The 15,179-nt window shown below is 44.4% G+C and overlaps 2 protein-coding genes and 1 long non-coding RNA gene across 8 annotated transcripts in view; 1 reads left to right on the forward strand and 2 right to left on the reverse strand.

Annotated features, from left to right (window-relative positions):
* Msrb3 (methionine sulfoxide reductase B3) overlaps positions 1-3,162 on the reverse strand; it is a 123,167-nt gene extending 120,005 nt beyond the window's left edge. Inside the window, exon 1 of one of the 5 annotated variants that reach the window (XM_031349861.1) lies at positions 3,070-3,162. Coding sequence is in view for 1 of the 5 variants with exons in the window: in XM_031349858.1 (XP_031205718.1) it covers positions 735-1,113 (379 nt within the window). In the remaining 4 variants the exon portion in view is untranslated. Of the gene's footprint in view, positions 1-239; positions 382-541; positions 642-734; positions 1,131-3,069 lie in introns of those variants that run through there. The other 4 variants (XM_031349858.1, XM_031349862.1, XM_031349860.1 and 1 more) reach the window with 4 other exon arrangements.
* Lemd3 (LEM domain containing 3) overlaps positions 1-15,179 on the reverse strand; it is a 98,452-nt gene that overhangs the window by 24,827 nt on the left and 58,446 nt on the right. The window contains exon 13 of the mRNA XM_031349856.1: positions 3,096-3,176. Within this exon, the coding sequence (XP_031205716.1) occupies positions 3,133-3,176 (44 nt within the window). The 3' untranslated portion in view covers positions 3,096-3,132. The remainder of the gene's footprint in view (positions 1-3,095; positions 3,177-15,179) is intronic.
* Positions 337-6,100, forward strand: LOC116076196. Of its 2 annotated transcripts, none has more exons than XR_004112857.1 (3): positions 337-492; positions 4,860-5,042; positions 5,998-6,100. It is a non-coding gene; the product is annotated as an uncharacterized LOC116076196 (long non-coding RNA). The 2 variants fall into 2 exon arrangements; XR_004112856.1 differs by having other exon boundaries at positions 5,161-6,067.

Below are 15,179 nucleotides of genomic sequence, written 5' to 3' on the forward strand. Positions count from 1 at the left end.
AAAAAAAAAAAAAAAAAAACTCCCTAATAGTTTCCATATGATTCAAAGAAAATTCTTTTAAATCCTTATTGTTCCCACTTTAGAATTACCATACTTATCTCATAACCTACAAAGGCAGGAACAGTACTTTTTATTCAGATAGTCTGACTTGAAATAGCCCAGTGGAAAAGTTTAAGGAAAAAAAAGGGAGGGGGAGCTCTGATGCTTTTTTCCACTTGAAAAGAAATCAGAACCGGTACCTGCTCCCTGGGGTTCTGCTGGTACCTGTTTGGGCCTAAGAGCCGCCAGCCCGGTCCCGGGTGCGCCCCTGTCCCGGGGCCTGGCAACGCCTTCCCAGTTCCCACGCCCCGGCCCGTTATCCCCCGGCCTCAGCTGCGGAGAGGCCCGAGCGAGACGCGCCCTCGGAGCTGCAGCTCGCGCCCCCCGGCCACCCCACCGAGCCTCCCCCGGGACCCGCGCGGGGACGGCGGCTCAGGTTCGCGTTGGGGACGGGTAAGGTGTCAGCGCGGCGGCCGGCGGGGCGCGAGCTCTCCCGCCTGACCTCGTTCTGCGCTGTCCCTCGTTGGCGAGGCTTGTCTCCGGGGTCCGCCGGGGCTCTACGGCAGGGGGATGACTCTCGAGGCTGAGGGGCGGCGCGGGCGCTCCCGGGACGGGGGTGGGGGTGGGGGTAACACTCCGGGTCCCAGGCTGACTCGAAGGAGTCGGAGGGCCGGATGGGCGAGGCGGGGACTCACCGCGAGGCGTGGTGGCCGCGGCCACAGCTAGGCAGAGACCCAGGCAGAGCGCGACTGGGCGCGGGAGGGTCCGCCGCGCACTCCGGGGAAGACGAGCCGCCGCTGTCCGATCCCTCCTCCCTCCCGGCTCCGGGCGACAGACGGGGCGGCGGGAGGCATGACGGGAAATTCCTGGGCACGGGCGGCCGAGTCCAAATATGAGCATAGCAGACAAGCGAGGGAGGACGGCGGAGCGCGCTGGCCGCGAACGGGGCCCGCTGCCCGGGGTGCCACGGCCGCCAACTCCCGCCTCCGGCGCCGCCTCCACCGCCCCGGACCAGCCCTTCGGGAACAGCGCTTTCGCGCGTAGGCACCCCGGAGCAGAGCCCCCTGGCAGCATCCACCCGAGACCTCTACTATAAGGTCGGGGCGCCAGAGAGCTAAGGACCTGAGGGATGACGTGTCGGGGTGGTGGCGGGATTAAAAGTCCTGGCCTATACCAAAGAGCCTGAGAAGCACCAGTTAAGGTGTGAGATGGTCACTCCTGTGCCTACTGAATACCCATAATGCAGAAGACCACCGCCTGCGTTCCAGGGGTGGCACCTGATGGGGTCTCCCCCACACCCATCGTGTGTGTCACCCCACTGTGTGAGAGTGAGTGTGTGTGTGTGTGTGTGTGTGTGTGTGTGTGTGTGTGTGTTTTAGTGAGATTCAGCAAAAGGGCAGCCCCTGAACTTTTACTTGAACACCATATATGGAGTCAAAGCAGGCTGACTGGAAAAGTTTTCACTCCAGCTAAAGCTGCTTTACACCAACATTCCTCCTCACCTTTATACAGTACTCACTCATACAATCTCTCTTCCAACCCCCCTTCTCTCTCTCCCTCTCTCACACACACATACACACACACACACTTTTGTATTTATTGCACACTGTCCAAAAAGGAACTTTGATATGTACTCTAAGGATGCTACCTCTGATGACCAAAATGTCAGTCCCAGATGTTTAATTGCAGGCCAAGTGCGTGTGTACCTGACTTTTCTTTGGCACTAAACTCTACAATTAATCAGATCCAAATGACCCTCCGTCTCTCAAGACAATGAATGTAATTATGCCTTAATTACTATAATATATAACCACACACATACCCCAAACAAGTGTTTGACAGGATCGGGAGATGTGGGATGTTATACAATTACTTCTGAGCATATTAAGACGCTGAAGGGTGATTAATTGATGTCAAACATGGAAGGGGGAATGTCAAACAGATTGAGAGTGGATTATTCTAACCTGAATGAGAGGGGGATAATTTGTCCATCACGCTGCTCTTGAAGATGCTCTGTTTGAAAGTTAGTAAACCTCATTTCCAAACAAACACAATTCTGGCAAAGTAGGAAGGCCCCCAAACCAAAACACAGTGTATTTGCAATCGGCCACTTCTAAAATATCTCGTGAATTACACCCAACAGATGGGCAGATTTCACTTCATAAATTAGCAGTAATGGAGGAGCTACAGGCAGATGGCCTAAGGAACTTCAGGCTGGATGAGTTGTGATAGAGCAAAGAGTTTTAAGGCTCATTAATATTACTATCCAGCTACGTACCTGGAACACACATTCTCTGTCTCTCCCACCTTGCTGTTGAAGCTTGTATTACATAAGCAGCTAGTTTTCTCCCTCTTTTCCCCACAACACCCAGCACGGTCCTTTCCCCATGATCTAAACATTTAAAAAAAATTAAATGAGTGAAGCCATTCATAAACTTTAAATAAGAACTCTACAGGAAAGGGAAAAAGCATGTTTTGAAGGATTGTAGCAATGGTGTAACAAAGCTTAAAATATCCCTGTGCAGTGGTGGTGAGAGGCAGCATGTGGCAAAGGCAATGCAACCACAAGGCCACCCAAGTTCATGTAAGTGGGGAAACAGAGACAGGTTTGCAGGCTTCACCTGTCAGCAGTCACTCTGAATATCTGGATTAAGTATGTCAAGGCTGGAAGAAGGAAGAAACGGACTTAATGGGTGTAGAGTAAATGGCAGACTCGAAGCTAGACATTTCATACCCGATATCTTATTTGAATCCTGACAAATGCCTGCAAACTTAGCGGGTCTGCCTGTCTTGCAGTCATGAAGACCTAGGCACAGAGCCTACACCAGGAGGAGAGAGGTGCTGCTGGAATACAATGCTTGTACACATTTTCACCATGTTAACATGATCTGTTTTCTACACACACATACACACACACACACACACACACACACACACACACACACACATTCTCTCACAAGGAGCCACCTTCAAAGAGAATGTCCCTTGGGGTCTTTATAGTTTTAAGTATCTGTCAGGCACTCAGGTTACCTCAGGTACAGGACGTAAAGACTCACGTAGAAATTTGACTGGAGGCTTAGCTGGCTTGCCAGATTATCCTGCTGGGCCTTGCAGGTGTGGACAGACCTTTGATGGCTCTGCAAAGAGGAGAAAAGCACTATCCTCAGACCACGACCCCATGAGGTCTGTAACTTAACCGCTGATGTGTAAGTCACATATCCCCATGATGTTCCTCAATGCCTTTCACCATGTGCTTAGGAACAACCATCTTACTTGTTATTTTAAGCATTGCTTGATTTTAAGGAAAAAGGCCTGGTGGAACTAATCACCCACCCTGCATCCTGGGTCAATTCTCCTATGGGACAGTGGCACATGGGCAAACATTTACATTGGACCAGGAGTGTAGTGGTGCTGGACAGTTGCATTAGCTTACTCGAGTGCTATAATTCCTCTTCTAAATTAATGTGTTTGAGGTCAGAGTTTAGAAAATATAAACAAACATAAGCAACTCTTGGGCAGCAGAGCCAGGCATGGCTGGCTACAGGTCTGATGCCTTGTGTCTTTTAGAACAGAAGATTAATTTCATTTGTACTACTGCAGCTCCTCATCTAACTGCCTTCCCAGTCCTTGCCAGATGTCTCATAATCAGATACTCTACAGAGAAGAGCCTCGTCCTTCCACCACTCTGGCATGAGTCTGTCACAGAAACAGCGTAGCCTACAAGATGGACCAGAACCAGGCCATGTCTCTTAGTGGTTCGGCAGTGGCTAAGCCTAAATGGTCGCACGTGCTACAGAGCAATGTAGGTTGTACTGAAGAAATAAGTAGGAAGTGGCGGGGCATAGTGGAGCAGCTTGTAATCCTAGCACTCCGGAGGCTGAAGCTATAAGTTCAGGGTCAGGCTGGGCTAGACAGCAAGATCCCTTTTCCAAAACAAACAAACAAACAAACAAACACCCAAGAAAGAAAACAAAAATGATGAAAAATAAAAACAACCAACAAAACAACAACAACAAAAACCACAGGAAAATACTAGAACCAACATTTCTTATCTTCATACAGCCATCTGAGCTATACCCTCGCTAAGACACTATTCTCAACTCTTAATAAAATCTCCCAGGCACTGTGTGTCCGTCCCACCCCCATGCCCCAAGGAACTGGGTGGAAGCCAAGTGTGCTGCAAGTGAAGAACAGACACAATAGGACTTGCTACTCTTCAGAAGTCCCCAGCCAGATTAAGAACCCCAACTCTGGGCTTCAACTCAATGACCTTTCACATATGAACTTTCACATATGACCTTTTACATATGATTGGCTGGAGAGAATGCAACATTCCAGGGAAATTTTTCCAAACTTCTCAGATGCTGGGCTCCTATCTCAGGAAAGACAGTGTGCTGGGTCTCACTCCTGTTGAAGGCAGGGCTTTAGACAGATGGGAGTGTGTCTCCTCCCTTAGTCCACTCAAGTGGAAACAGGTTGAGAACTGTGCTCAACTCGAGAGACACAGAGTCAATACTGAAGGCTCTGACAGATGCTTACATTTTTATTTCAAATCCTCCAAAATAACACCAGGGCCGTGGCTTCTCTGGTCTTTTACCACCAAATGCTCTAAACAGGGACAGCTTGCCACAAAATCCAGGCAACTGCTAACCAGAGGGAGGAGGCTAGATTAAGATGAGCATTTTCCTTCTTTTCTAGATAAAATGGTTTGCCTGTATCTTGCGTGGCTATGTAAAGTTTAGATAGTCGAAGCCCTCCTGCTTTGTTGATTAATTCTGGGGGGGGGGTGAAGTGATTAACACACTGTCTGCTTCTTCTAGCTTTGGCTTTGCTACAGTGAGTAATCAATATTCAGCAAGAGTCTCAGGAAGAAATAAGTAACTGGCCCCAAATCAGCAAAGATGCTTGGTTTTGGCAAGACTCTACAGTGGGAAAGCAGCTAACTACCAATAAGCATTAGGAGAGCAAAGAGCGACTTCTTAACAGAATCTGCTTAGATACTGGTAAGAGACTTCTCCGTATCCTTCTTCCTTTTGGGCTGTGCCCACATACTTCTTACATTAGAAGCATGGTAACTATTGTATAATATCTAATGTCTAACCGTGTATACTCTTTCCTCAGTTTCTCTTTAACTGCAGCCTGCCTCTGGCATCTGTTTGTCAAAGCAGCTTCATTCTGAGCCCATGTGAGATGCAGCTGCTCTCAGCATCTGTGGCTCGAATTTTGGCATCATCAGATCAAGGTTGAAGTATGGATGGCTTCTACTATCTGGGATGCTGGACGAAAAAACTCCAAGCCTTAAAATGGTTATTTATAAGATGGAACATAAAGGCTTGCACCACACATACTTATTAGTCCCATGCTAGCACAGGTTAAGATAAGACCACAATAAATGTGTCTTAGTTGGTGCCCCATTGCTGTGAAGAGACACCACAAACCACAGCAACTCTTATACATAAAAACATTTAATTGGGGTTGGCTTCTAGGTTCAGAGGTTTAGCCTATTATCATGGATGGAAGCCAGGAGGTGGACAAGGTGCTGGAGCAGGAACTGAGAAGGAAGATCGAGCCATTGGGCCTGGCTTGAGCTTCTGAAACCTCAAAGCCCACCCCACAGGGGGACACTTCCTCCAACAAGGCCACACCCATGCCAACAAGGCCACATCCATGCCAACAAGGCCACATCCATGCCAACAAGGCCACACCTACTCCAGCAAGGCCACAAGTCCTAATTCTTTCAAACAATGCCATTCCCTAAAGAGAGCCTGTGGGGACCATTTTTTTTTTCATTCAAACCACCACAAAATGTCAATACAACATATTATTATTATTAATCCTTATCATTTCCTTCCAGCCTGCAATCAATACAAAACACACTTTACCTTTAAACCTTATCTGATTGGATTTCCTGTCTTAAGTGGCTCAGTTTTTTTTTTGTTTTTTTGTTTTTTTTCACAGCTCAAGGCCTTACATTGGTATTTAAAAATCACCTTTCTGGCTGGAGAGTTGGCTCAGCAGTTAAGAGCACTGACTGCTCTTCCAGAGATCCTGAGTTCAATTCCCAGCAACCACATGGTGGCTCACAACCATCTGTAATGAGATCCAATGCCCTCTTCTGGTGTGTCTGAAGACAACTACAGTGTACTCATATAAATAAATAAATCTTTAAAAATAAAATAAAATAAGATAAAAATCACCTTTCAGGAAGACGGGTCATGTTTAACAATTTTCCAACACATTTTTAAAATTTTCACTTTCTACAATATATTCAAGATTACTAACCATGATTCTTTTGAAATGTTTTAACTTCTTCAAAGTGGTCAGAAGCCTGCCATTATATTTGAATATTCAAGCTAGTTTGTAAAAACTGCTTGTCATCAAAACATATGGTGCAAACGGTTAAAAAGAAAATCTCCAAAAGAAATGTCCTCTTCCAGTCAACCGCTTATATTTGCTGAATGCTTGCTGTATACAATACACACCATAAACACAATAAAGTGGCAAAATGTTTAGTATGTTAATAAGAAAAATAAGGGGAGGGCACTTGCTAAAAGCATTTGGGAAGGAATATTGAAAGGCCCCAAGAAGTAAGGAGTCAAGTTAGGAACCATCAAGAGAGGAGGCTGCTGATCACAAGGCTGCCATGGACCACTCAGAAGCACATGTGGCAAGGTCTGTGACAGGCTGGAGAGATGGCTCAGTGGTTAAGAGCACTGACTGCTCTGCCAGAGGTACTAAGTTCAAATCCCAGCAACCACATGGTGGCTCACAACCTACCTGTAATGAGATCTGATGCCCTCTTCTGGTGTGTCTGAAGACAATTACAGTGTACTTACATATAAAAATAAATAAATATTTTCATATACAAAAAAGATCTGTGGCTGGGCCGATAGAAAGACATGTGTGGTGTGCACTGCGGCTCTGGGTGGCTTTAGGGTAAGGTGGAGAAGTTTAAGCTTGCCCTAAGGGTAGGTAGTTATTCCTATGGAAAGGTAGTATAACATATACAGAGTATGCTGTGTACATTTCTCCCTATAGAAGAATATACTGGGCTATGTGGAGATCGCCCACCCAGCCTAGGGCTCTTTCAGCAGCCACAGTTATGGCCACAGTAACAGCCTTGAGTGTATAAAACCTGAGACTCAACTGCAATGACAGGCAAAAAGTGTAACCATTCTGCCAGGCCCCTAGCCAGGTAAGGCAGTGCAAGCTGGCCCACCAAGCCCATTGGAGGTGGGGGGATGAGTACCAGCCCCACAGTAGTGTCCCAAGATGGGGAAAGCAGGCTGGCTCACAAGGAATGACTGTAGATTATGGAAGGCTAGGTGAGGTAGTGTCCCATATGCATGCCACTGCTCCCACCACTGATCTGTGTGGGAACAAATGATATTAGCTAATTTTTTTTAATCTCCTCAGCTCCTGAACTCCAAGACCAATTGGCCCTTATTGTATGGTAGTGGGCATCCAGAGACCAAGCCAACTCTCTGGGTTTTCTGTCTTTTTTTTTTTTTTTTTTAAGTTTCATTATTTAATACTATTGCATGAAAAAATTCCTAATACCAGGGGCAGGTCACCTTCCTGTAAGGTGTTGTCCAGAGAGGAGCTTGCAGTCTGACACATAACAGAAGTTATGTGGCACACCAGGAATGAGCGGTAAGTCCCTACTGCTGAAGATACCATGTGCTTCAGCAACGGCATGGAAAGATCAGGCTGAGCTCTTTCTGGAGTGAAATGGAAATTCCATCCCCAACTGGTGGCTTTTGTAGTGTTAGGAGGTGCCAGGCAGGCTGATAGGGAAGGATTGCATTAGTTACTTGTCTCTGGCTGTGATAAAATACCCAAGGCCAAAGAAATTTATAGAAAAAAGAAGTTCTTTTGGACTTAGTTTCAGAAGGTTGGACTCTATGAGGCCTGAGCAGAGGAGCTGATTTTGTTATATAGGGAGTGGGAACAGCAGCTGGGGGCTCACATAACCAACTGTAAGAAGGAAAACAAGAGACCTAACTTGAAATGGCACGAGTCTTTGGAAATCTCAAAGCCTGCTCCCAGGGATGTCTTTTCCAGTTGGGGATCACATATTCAAATGCCAGACTTATGGGAGATATTTCATTCAAACCACAACTACCAACAAACCAGACAAAATGTGCCCGCGGCAATATGCAATAGTGGCATAACTGTTAAAAGCACAACCAACTGCATTCTCATTGGTAGAGAGCACACTCTTGGAAGGGCAACTCATGTCTGGTACTGTAAGCCAGGGCGACCATTTGTAGCTGGAGACCTAAAAGGCTCCAGTGGGGAAAAGCAATTGCTATTGTTTTGTTAAACACATAAGATAGGTATCTCAAATTGCCTTTTGTGTTTATGGATATTTTTGTTTATGCCCATAGTTTACTGCAGCAGTCAGCCTTGGTCACAGAGGAAAGCTCTTTTGGTTTTTGTGGGCAGTTGTGCAACACAATTTGGCACATTGCCTCTAAGTATCTTGTAGGATAACAGCTCAGGATTCACCCATAAATGATTGAATGTTATATTCATTGAATATATTGAATATATATATTGAATATGAATGTTATATGTATATGTGTGTGTGTGTGTGTGTGTGATGTATATATTAGACAACAATACTCAGGAATCATCAATAGAAGACAGGGCAGGGAGAATGTAAGAGCCATAGAAAGGAATGGAATGTCACCCTCCTCTTTTTCCTACAAATTGAAATATCCCATCTTGGAAGGAACCTTGTATGACTCAGAAGGTAACAGATACCTGAAGACTTCGGAGGCTCACTAAGGTTTTGGATCATTTGTCTTTGGAGACAGAGTCTCATACAGCCTACGCTGGCCTTGAATTTGCTATGCAGCTGAGGATGGCTTCAAACTCCTGATCCTCCACCTCCGGTTTCCAGCTACTGTTGTTTGTTGGGATTACTGATGCATGCTACCATGTCTAATACTCGTTATTTTTTTTAAAGGTGTGTGTGTGTGTGTGTGTGTGTGTGTGTGTGTGTGTGTGTACCTGAGTGCAGGTGCCTGTGGTGGCCAGAAACAAGCATCAGACCCCTAGAGCCAGAGTTTCAGATGACTGTAAGTCTCCTGACATGGGAACTGGAATTGAACTCTGGTCCTCTGTAAGAGCAATAAGTGTTCTTAATCATCAAACCATTTCTCCAGTCATGTATGAACATTAAACTATGGCTGGGGAAGCAGAGACTCTAGCAGAGCTGCCTGCAGGGTGAACAGAAGCACCAATGATGTAACCGCTTGAGTCTGCACCCATCCACCCCAACTCTGCTTTTCTGTAGTGTGGCTGCCTGATGTGGCTGCTTTCAAGTCATCCATGCTCCTGTTAATAACCCCAACAAAGTCCTTTGTTCACAAAACTCAACTCAGGAAGAAAATTTTCTTTGGTCTGTCAGTGCTTTATCTGGGATGGATTGACATTTACTCATGTCTCCCCCAGAAAAGTCAATTACACAAATGTTTGTTATGTCTTACAGTTGGCTGTCATAAAAGCTGAGCAATAAACTTGTAAGCAGCAGCAGCAGCATTCTATTCAAGCTCTGTGGCATGTGACAGCCATGTATGACTTTGCAATTCATTGTGCTTTACTGGAATTTCATATGTATCTTGAATGAGTATCTGTCTCATCTGTTCTGTAAGATGCTAGAAGTGAAGTTAAATAAGGGGGGCTTTGAAACTACTGAGACCTGAAAAAAGTCATGCCTGAGGTCAGTTGTGTTTTTCTGGATCTGCCTTTTCCTTGAATAAGCCAACATTCTTTACATATCTTGAGGATGCTTCTGTAAGAGTCTGATACAGGGGCTGGAGAGATGTTTCAGCAGTAAGAGCATTGACTGCTCTCCCAAAAGTCCTGAATTCAACTCCTAGGAACACATTCTGCACCTACTTTGCACATGGTGGCTCACAACCATCCGTAATGGGATCTGATGCCCTCTTCTGGTGTGTCTGAAGACAGTGACAGTGTACTCACAACATAACTTTTTAAAAACCATTAAAAATTATTTTTAAAAAGTCAGATACAGATTTAGCTAGCTATTTGGGCATACATGGGTGATATAAGATGAAAGGCCTAATGATCAGAAGTGACTTTGTTGGCTGCAAATGTGGTTCAGTCAGTAAGATTCCTGTTGTGCAAGTGTGGAGATGTGAGATCAGATCCCTGGCACCTACATAAGAGCCAGGTCAGAGGCAGGCATTTGTAACCTTCATGCTGCAGGCAGGGTGGTGGAACAGACAGTAAATATCTAGCTCACTGGCCAGGGAGCCTACGTGAATCAAGTTCTAAGATCTTGAGGCCCTATCTCAAAAGTAAAGGTGGCCATGGATCCTGGTTTACAACTGACATTAACTTCTGACCTCTACATATTACACACACACACACACCAACAGTCACTTTGTAAAGAGAGAGAGAGAGAGAGAGAGATCATACTTTTGTGGAAGAGGAATGTAAAGAAAGAGGCTTCTAAGAAGCTGGAATGTGCTGCAGGCATTGGGGTGATGATAAGGAGTGTTGGGAAAGCTGCCAGGGCAGCTGTTGGAGAAACCGGAACCTAAAATGTATCAGTGAGGCTAAAAGAACAATAGAAGATACAGAGAAATATAGTTAGCAGGTATAATGCAGAATATGCAAATACACTTGGATCGTAGATACGGCACATCATTTTGAGGATGAATGTCTACAGTATTTTATGGACCATACTTATTAAACGTCCATGATGTGTCTGAACGCAGCTTTAGGTGTTCTTGGATCTCATCCATTAACTCTACAGCCATTGAGACACTCAGTAACTGCATTCTCACACCCATGTCTGTGTTTCTACTGGGTGCTTTCATTTTTCTCTAAAGACCCATCTATTTTCCAGTCAAATATGTGATTCAGTAATATTTAGCTGTATACCTTTTTTTCCCCCTTTTGAGACAGGGTCTTAGTACACCAGAGTGCTCCAGAATCCTATGAGCAGCTTTGCCTCAGCTTCCCAGTTCTGGGATTACAGCTTTGTTCTACTGAAAACCATTTGATACTGTGCTATATGGTCCATGAGGACGAGTGCGTGCGTGCGTGCGTGCGTGCGTGCGTGCGTGCGTGCGTGCGTGCGTGCGTGTGTGTGTGTGTGTGTGTGTGTGTGTGTGTGTGTGTGCACACACACACACTCAGTGTATAGGTTAATTAGCAAGGAAATGACTGACCCAGTTTCTACTGGGGACACCGACTAGGAAACAAAGACCTGAAAACCTATAGTCTTCTCCTTCATCCTCCACTTATACACAGGAAGTACACAACAGAAGTAGGAGACACTGGCAGGAACTCCTCCCTCCCCGACTCCAGAAAGCCCATGCAGCATCAGCTTCTGATTGCATAGTTTATAGTGTATGCAAGAAAAAAAAAGAAAGGTGCAGACTATGAGGCCCTTTCAGTGGAGGAGCCACTGAAATCCAAGGGAATCTATCTGATGTGGCAACGTGAAGATGCAGGTAGGGCTGTCAAAAGCGGGGACCTTTAGAAGGCTGACTCTATTTAAAATCTTAAGTAGTTCGGGGAAACCCAAACTACAGCTATAGAACCCCGATTCCTGCCTTCCCTGCTTTATAATTCCACTCTGAAATAAGGTGCAAGACTTGCTAGGACTTGGCTGCTGAATGACTCATTAGCAACAGAGAAACTTGGAAACCAACCTAAAGCCTTCCCAAAGCCTTTGCAACTCCTCAAAGTACAACCCATGTGTTAAAAATGCTGCTGGCCTTTTAAGTGGGGTTCTCGGGATTATGTAGGCTCAAGACTCATAGGGAAAACAGAGCAGAATACAACCATTAGCCACTTACCTTTGTACAGACAGGAAGGCACAATAAAAATCATTCTGGAAATATGTTCTTCTCCCAGTGATGAGTTTCAAGAACAAATATAATTGGTTCACAGTGATAGAAACATGTATCAGAACCAAAGCTCTAAAAATGTCCCAAAATATTGAGGACAAAGAACCCCTAGAGAGGCTTCTGTAATGTCCCAACTTGAGAAAACGCAGAAAGAAAGAGAGAAGGAAAGAAAGAAAGCAAGCATCTTTCACATGAGTGATATGCTCGACTAATTTCATGTTACTTCATGTTTATAAAAAGAAAAATATATTGGGAAATATATATATATATATATCATGCCATTAATACAATGAAAAAGAAACCTCTGAAAAAAATTCCAACTTTGCCTTCACAATTCCTTTGCCTCCACAGAGTACCATTTCATGTCCTGCTCTGTACTGTGGGAAGTAGACTGTCCATTTTGACCTTGCCCCTCCCCACTGCATCGACTCGACATTCGTGGAAAAAGACTGTTTGGTGATGATTTGGTTAACTCTAAGTTGATGTCACTCAGTCAGATCCTGGTACTGTCTGAAAGGCAGAACTATCTGGGCACTTTAATATCCTGAGTTCTTTCTCAGACAAAGTGACTCAAGTTCCCAGCAACTGCCCCAGCTGGCAGAAAACAAGCGCTCCACAAAGAATTCTCCGAAAACTTTGGCTTAGATTTACAGCAGTCAAAAAAACAAAAACAAAAACAAAAACAAAAACAAAACAAAACAAAAAAAGAAAAGCCAGGAAGTGGTGGCACATGCCTTTAATCCCAGCACTTGGGAGGCAGAGGCAGGTGGATTTCTGAGTTCAAGGCCAGCCTGGTCTACAGAGTGAGTTCCAGGACAGCCAGGGCTACACAGAGAAACCCTGTCTCAAGAAACAAAAAGAAAAAAAAAAAAAAGATTTACAGCAGTAGTTGCTGCTGTTATAGGTGTTCATCATTACATCCAGCTATCAGGATTGATTTTCAATGTCTAATTTCCAATTTGGGAATTTGAGGAAGGGTAAGCTTTGCTCCCTCCTTTCTTTCTTTCTTTCTTTTTTTTTTTTTTCCAGACAGGGTTTCTCTGTGTAGCTCTGGCTGTCCTGGAACTCACTCTGTAGACCAGGCTGGCCTCGAACTCAGAAATCCGCCTGCCTCTGCCTCCCAAGTGCTGGGATTACAGGTGTGCGCCACCACCGCCCGGCTTGCTCTCTCCTTTCTATATAATACTCACAACAGAGCTGGGAAGGATTAATAAAGAAAAACACATCAAAATCTAAGATACAACTTTTATAGCCTTTCCAAGACAGACTTAGTAATCCAAATAGTCAAGTCAAAGCAAAAATCTCTATCTTGGTTGTTAGCCATGAACACTACAAGCCTGCCTCCACAGCAGTTCGTTAGTAAACTGAGCTCTATGTATGCTGAATGCCAGGATTACCGTAGTCTTCAGAAGGCAGTCATTTTCTTTAAGGTTCCAACAAGCCTTAGATAACTAGGAAATCAAAGTTATCGTAATACACTTGTATTATTCCAAGTAATCAGGAACTTATGAATCTGATCTCAGGGCTAGAGAGGTGGCTCAGCGATTAAGAACACCGACTGCTCATCCAGAGGTCCTGAGTTCAATTCCAGCAACCACATGGTGGCTCACAACCATCTGTAACGGGATCCGATGCTCTCTTCTGGTGTGTCTGAAGACAGCGACAGTGTACTCACATACATAAAATAAATAAATCTCTTAAAAAAAAAGAATCTGATCTCAGAATACGATATGTATTTACTATATGAAGCGTTGGGATAGCCTAGCAGTTAAGAGCACTCACTGCTTTTTCTAGCATCCAAGTCAGGATTCCTACAGCTTAGGAACACCTGTAGCTCCAGCCCCAGGGCCTCCTATGCTCTCTTGTGGCCTGCACGAGCACTCACACCCACAGAGCATAAAACACACAAATATACAGCTTTAATAAGAGCATTCCAGAACCTATGTTATCCTGAACATGATAAAAACACACAAATGTCTGTAAACATGTTAATTATAAATTCCATATTCCTCCCATTAGTATCTACAAGAGAGGAGGTTTGATCTTATGACGAGCATTTTAAATATATTGAACTAACTTTGAGAAAACCAAGGAAAGAAGTTTTGAATATTCCATGTAACTAAAGAATAGCAGAAAAAGCAAATGGAGTTTTCCATAATCAGGTTACAAGACAACTTTTTTAAAAAAAATATTTATTTCTTTATGTATATAAGTACACTGTAGCTGTCTTCAGACACATCAGAAGAGGGCATCGGATCCCATTACAGATGGTTGTGAGCCACCATGTGGTTGCTGAGCATTGAACTCAGGACCTATGGAAGAACAGTCAGTGCTCGTAACTGCTGAGCCATCTCTCCAGCCCCTGGCAATTTTTATGTTATAAAAATTTATGTAATGTGATATTGAAGCATGGGAAGTTTAAGTATGAAACAATGCAGATCTCTTAATAATGAGTAGGAGAATGGTCAGCCTATCAGGTTCTTTGAACGTGAGTCTTGGGCTCCACAGCTCACGTGCCTGCTTATAGAAACAGCCACTCCTGCCTACTCACTGCTGGGGTCTCTCACAGCCATTGCTCTTTGTTGTCTCCTGGGAAACGATGCCACATGACTTAGCCAGGATGCCACAAGGTACGCATCCTGTGAAATGAATCTAAGACTGCTTGATGAGAAGATTATGCCAGCATCGTGCTCAGAACAACGTGGGACAGTCCAATAACACAGAACCGACTGTACACAACATGTTCCAGAGATCACACTTTCCACAACTGGTCTACTCTTGTGGGGCCAAATCCCTTCTAAATACTGACTGATACTGCCCTAGTTCCAATGACTGTCATTCTTAAAAACTGCCATACTTGGCTTCTGATCTTGATGGTGTTATACTGAGGAATGAAATTTAAATTTTGGTTATTTTACCTTTTTGAATAAGTTTTAAATATTTTAGAGAAAGCAATAAAACTAAGAAAGGATAGCAAAGTGTAGTATTCCAAAGCCAAATAAAATAAGAGAATGTACAGATAACAGAGGCGGGTCAGCAGTCAAGAACACTTGATGCTCTCCCAGAGAACCCACACAGGGCAGCTTACAACCACCTGTAACTCCAGGGATTGTGAAGCCCTCTTTTTATCTCCATGAGCACACACACACCAGGTGATGGGGCATAGACATAAATAAAATTTATTTTTTTTAAAATTTAAAGGATCCTTTAAAAAGAGAAAAGAAAAAAATGATAGTGGCTGATCAG

Source organism: Mastomys coucha, unplaced genomic scaffold (genome assembly GCF_008632895.1).
Source record: "Mastomys coucha isolate ucsf_1 unplaced genomic scaffold, UCSF_Mcou_1 pScaffold4, whole genome shotgun sequence".
Taxonomy (NCBI): Eukaryota; Metazoa; Chordata; class Mammalia; order Rodentia; family Muridae; genus Mastomys; species Mastomys coucha.